Source organism: Rhinichthys klamathensis, unplaced genomic scaffold, assembly GCF_029890125.1.
Source record: "Rhinichthys klamathensis goyatoka isolate OS25496 unplaced genomic scaffold, OSU_Roscu_1.1 h1tg000062l_1, whole genome shotgun sequence".
NCBI classification, from domain to species: Eukaryota; Metazoa; Chordata; class Actinopteri; order Cypriniformes; family Leuciscidae; genus Rhinichthys; species Rhinichthys klamathensis.
Window position 1 is genome coordinate 412,501 of NW_026606606.1, and position 5,353 is coordinate 417,853.

General features: G+C 41.3%; 1 protein-coding gene across 2 annotated transcripts in view; it reads left to right on the top strand.

Annotated features, from left to right (window-relative positions):
* The window catches only part of ngfa (nerve growth factor a (beta polypeptide)), a 43,332-nt gene extending 38,294 nt beyond the window's left edge, over positions 1–5,038 (top strand). The window contains exons 2-3 of one of the 2 annotated variants that reach the window (XM_056249761.1): positions 2,117–2,231; positions 4,000–5,038. In XM_056249761.1, coding sequence (XP_056105736.1) covers positions 4,014–4,703 — 690 coding nt within the window. In that variant the 5' untranslated portion in view covers positions 2,117–2,231; positions 4,000–4,013 and the 3' untranslated portion in view covers positions 4,704–5,038. The remainder of the gene's footprint in view (positions 1–2,116; positions 2,232–3,999) is intronic. The other variant, XM_056249760.1, reaches the window with a different exon arrangement.
* The last annotated feature ends 315 nt before the right edge of the window (positions 5,039–5,353 follow it).

The following is a 5,353-nucleotide window of genomic DNA, read 5'->3' on the forward strand; positions in this document are numbered from 1 at the left end:
TCATTTCAAATTGGTTTCTTGAACATGACAATGAGTTCACTGTACTAAAATGGCCTCCACAGTCACCAGATCTCAACCCAATAGAGCATCTTTGGGATGTGGTGGAACGGGAGATTCGCATCATGGATGTGCAGCCGACAAATCTGCGGCAACTGTGTGATGCCATCATGTCAATATGGACCAAACTCCCTGAGGAATGCTTCCAGCACCTTGTTGAATCTATGCCACGAAGAATTGAGGCAGTTCTGAAGGCAAAAGGGGGTCCAACCCGTTACTAGCATGGGGTACCTAATAAAGTGGCCGGTGAGTGTATATTTACACTGCATGCTTCTTGAGCAGAAAATCCTCATATTAGAATGATTTCTGAAGGATCATGTGACACTGAAGTAATGATGCTGATACTGGTTAAGAAAAAAAACTTTTTCTTTCAGTGCAAACAGCCTGTTTCTGTTTTTTTTTTTTTTTACACAAGTACAGTACATACACACATAGTCACACAGTCACACACAAAGTGTGATCAGCTAAAAGCAACGGCGTGCAGATTGCAGACCATCTGCTCACTATTCTCCTGATTATCAAAGTTGAGGGTTGCATTTTCAGTTCATGCTTATGATTTGATTGGGAGCATTGCACATTATTAAAAATATCCCACCATCAAACCTTTATGAATCCTGCATAGATGTTGTGCAGTGCATTTTGATCATTATTTCTATTATTGCACAATAAGCATTACAAGTTTGCACACTAGGAAGCCTAGAGATTATGCCAGCACAGATTTGGCATTACGCCTGTTCTTTGGCGTTACCTTATAAATAGAGTGGCAGTGTTTGGAAACAGGCTTGTCTCTCTGTGTTCAATACGTGACTGTTTTACAGTACACTAGATTGTGCTGGGACTCTCTCTCTCTCTTTTTCTTTTTGAAAAAATATTGACTTTAAATGAACCTGCTTACTTGGTTCCTTTTGTCACAATACATTTTGTGTGGAAGTTTCTTATTTGTGGTGTAAATATGGAAGAGGCTGATGTTTGCAGGGGCTAGAACTAAATTGCTTTGGATTGCTTTTGGAAATTTTGCTTATAAGCTGTGCAGGTAATATTAATCATAATCCAATTTAGTTGGATTGTACTGAATTTAACATTATGTATTGTTGTTGATGCAATAATAAGGTATGTTGGTTATTGAGTTCTCTTTTTAATGAATTCCTTGTTTTTGCTAACTCTATTAAAGCTTCCATAAGTGGCGATTTTATGTCAATTCAGAAAGCTCAGCATGATGGATGGTTTCTAATGAAACACTTTCTAGTGTGTGGTTCAGATGGGGCAGAGGTCTCATTATGAAGTGTAAAATTTCACACTTTTAATGGAATGACACTTTAGGTGGTTAAACATTGCAGGCAGCTGAAGTGACTCATGGCCCGGGTGAACATATGGGTAAATAGAGCTTAACCCTGACCTTTTTGTGTGGTTTCCGAAGTATTTACCTCATTTATTTTGTCCTTTTCAAAAATAAAAAAGACAAGAAACAAACCAATCAGCCCCAAGATGAATCACAATAAGTACAATATGGGGGAAAAAAAGTTAAAAAGGTACAAGGCTCATGTTCATTTAGAATTATGGCATTGCAAATAAAAACAAATTATAAATTGATTATAAAAATAAAAACAAAATATTTTTAAGTTCATTGCAAAATAAATATATCAGTTTTTTAAGAGTCTGGACTCGAGGCTGTCATTTACAATGCTTTGTGGGGTACTGTAGTTCTTTATTAGGATTTTTTTCTTCTTGTTTTGATGTTTTATTTTATTTTTTTAGACATGTATATCATCAGTTAACAACCTCACAGCTTTTATTGTTAAAAATCGATTTATCTGCGAATATCTTTCAAAACCTTACTGTTGCACACTGTTCATGCAGCCACATCATTTCTGATGTGAATACTGAGAGACAATTATGTTTGCAGGTTCAATCTAGACTGTAAACACTTCAGAATATGTATAACTTACTCCTCCTCATTGACTTTATGCAGCTTTGAAGATTATATCAGACCACTGAACGCATATACTTGGATGTTATTGTACCTAACGAGCCACGCTCTGTGTGTTTGTGTGTTTTACAGAATAAAAGCAGACACACAGGCCAGTCCTGATGGCAGGCGCTTGGGGGTCAGCCTGCACTGGACTCTGGCTCTAGCAGCCCATTGGGCCCTCACTTCAACTCTGAACATTTCACAGGTCAGTGAGCACACACACACACACACACGCACGCACACACACACAATATTGTTTCACAATATTAGTGATGGCATTGGATAGAATTCCATCGATTTTATCTCAGCTTAATGATATTTTCTATCGCCTAACCCAATACCAATCACAGAAATATGCGCAAAACACTATATTTTAATAAAACCATAATTTTGCTGATTTATATGCTTTTTAACTAGTGGTGACAAGTAAAATGTCCTCACTAGTCGAGTCGGGTGTCATAATATTTCACTATACAAGTTTTATACATTTGGCCATCAAAAGTAGTTAAACAAGTACACACTCTCTCTCTCACACACACAGAGAGAGAGAGAGAGAGTCTGGAATGCATAATGTTAAAAAACAATTATAATTTTATTAAAAGACATGGTAATACTTTATTTTAAGGTGACGAAGTAACACATTACTACATGTAGTTCCTATTGTAATAACAGTAAGTTATGCATAATTATAAGTAACTAACCCTAAAACAAACCCTTACCAAAACTCTTTAGCAAGTACGTGTAGTTAATTAATATTACTCTGTACTTATTTGAGTAAGTACAATGCAACTACGTCCCCTTAAAGGTGCTCTATGTAACTTTTAGCGGCCTCTAGTGGTGATGTTTCAGATTGCAACCAAATTTTACAAGAGCGCTCGTGCTCAAACTCATAGACAATACCGTCTATTACGCAAATATCTCGGCGAATACTAGACGGATTCGGCGAGCACCGAGCTCGTTGGGACCATCTAGTCGAGCTGAAAAGAACCATATAAGTTCCATAGTTTTTGGTGGTGTTTTCGCAGAGATATTAGCAGAAAACCATCGGGCGCGCTGCAAAATTGCGGACGCCCGTGACGTCACGATCTCAAAAGAAAATTGCTCGTATCTTTGGAACGCAAAGACCCAGAGAGCTCAAATTCGGGGGAGGAGGTCCCAGGGGAACCCTTGCCCGAACGCTAGAGTGGCGGGCCTCGGGAATGCCCCCTACCGGATCGCCGTTCGCTGGGACCCCCGATTTGGAACGGCTTTAACTCGGTGAGCCGGGCGAGTTGGACCTCGGGGGTGGGCTCGTTCGAAAGGCCCCGTCCAGCACTACGAACTATTAGAGTCTTGGGAATATTGATCAAAGATTGACTGAGATATAAGCCGAAAAACGTGCGCCTTTAACCGGACGTAACTCCCTGACCGTCTACAATAGACTGTATATAAGGAGAGAGGCTCGGGAGCGCGCATGCACGTCACATCCGTTGGATTTCGCGGTAAATCCGACCCGGAGACTTCACATAGAAATAGGAATACTGGCCTTCAGAGGTAATAGCAAAACCCGACAAGTGGCTCATTGTAATGTGTGATTACATCCCCTTCACACACAGGCAATAAAAAAAGGATTCATTTTAGAAGAAAAGTTCCATATAGCACCTTTAAAATAAAGTGTAACCAAAGACATTAACACTATTATAAGGCAAAGCCGCATTGACCAAAGTGAAGGTAAAAACATTTAAATTGTTACAAAAATTTTTTTCTTTTTAAACAATGCTATTCTTTAGAACAACAACATAATAAACGTTTCTAGATCATCATTGTACCATGCATAGCTCAGTAATATCTTCAATATGAACAGATCTTTTTTCCTGCTGCCCTTTTAACCAGTCAGCAAACCAGGCCACCTTACAGACAGAAAGTGTTTCTAATAACTTGAGAAATTAATATGTACACTTCCATGATAATGATTGTTTTTGTCTCTTTGCCAGCAGGACGAGTGCCCATGAGGTCGTTGACGCTGGCCCTGCTCGTCCTGATCAGCATCCAGGCTGCACTCATCATGGGAGGCCACACCCAGGCGCAGGGGCCAGCCAATCAGCACGCAGCAGCACGACACTCCCCCAGGCCTCACGGCCAATCCAAGCAGGACTCGCATTATGAAGACCAAATCCCCACCGTGGACCCCAAACTCTTCAACAAGCGCCGCTACCGCTCACCTCGCGTGCTGTTCAGTGACGTGGCCCCTACGGAAAATGAAACGGGAGGCCCCAAACGCCCACGTGTCCGGCGGAAGGCTAACGACTTCTTGCATCGCGGCGAGTACTCGGTGTGCGACAGCGAAGAGCACTGGGTCGACAACCTGACCCGTGCCACAGACTTAGCGGGCAATGAAGTCACGGTGCTGCCACACGTTCGCATCAACAACATCGTGAAGAAGCAATTCTTCTACGAGACCACATGCCGCGTGTCGAAACCCGTCGGGGCCCCCAAGCCAGGTCAAGGAGCCAGTGGCGTTAAAGCTGGAACCTCTAGCTGTCGTGGGATTGACAACCGGCACTGGAACTCGTATTGCACCAACACGCACACCTATGTGCGTGCGCTAACAACCTACAAAAACCAGATCGCCTGGAGGTTCATCCGAATCAACGCCGCTTGCGTGTGCGTGCTCAGCCGCAACTCATGGAGGCATTGAGTGATGCATTGACTGGTGTCTCAGCCAACCCACTGCAGCCTCCTGTCGCAAGCCCCTCCCACCCGTCAATGACAACAAATCCGTACTGGTGATCCGAGACTCCGCCCCTTTTCTGTTCTGCTCATGACATCACAACCCACTCCCCTCCTACCCTACCTCACTCTGTAAATTATTGGTTGTTTAAGTTATGAGGACTGCATGACATATTTATATAGTTTATACGGTCAGAATATAAATATAAATATATATATGTGTATATACAGTATACATAAAGCAGCTTTTGTGTTGTTGATGCTCTTATTTATTAAACACCTCACTACAGTATGTCAATGCAAGACTGCTTCTGTCGTAATCTCATTCAATGATCATTTGAACTTATTTTTTTAACAAAAGCAATTAATTTAGTGCAAAGCCGTAACTATTTTACGAGATGCGGATTTCTTATGAATTTGTATGAAAAAGCATGAAGGTCCATCCATAAACAATCGTCAGCGAGGCATAAGCGGATTTTGCGCAAATGTACAAATGAGATTATGCAAATTCATATGTATTGGCCACCAATTCACCAAAACATAAAAATAGTTCAGAATTACTATGAGATTGTGATGGATATGGAAGCTTGTTTCCGCTACAGGATAAAACAGTTTAAA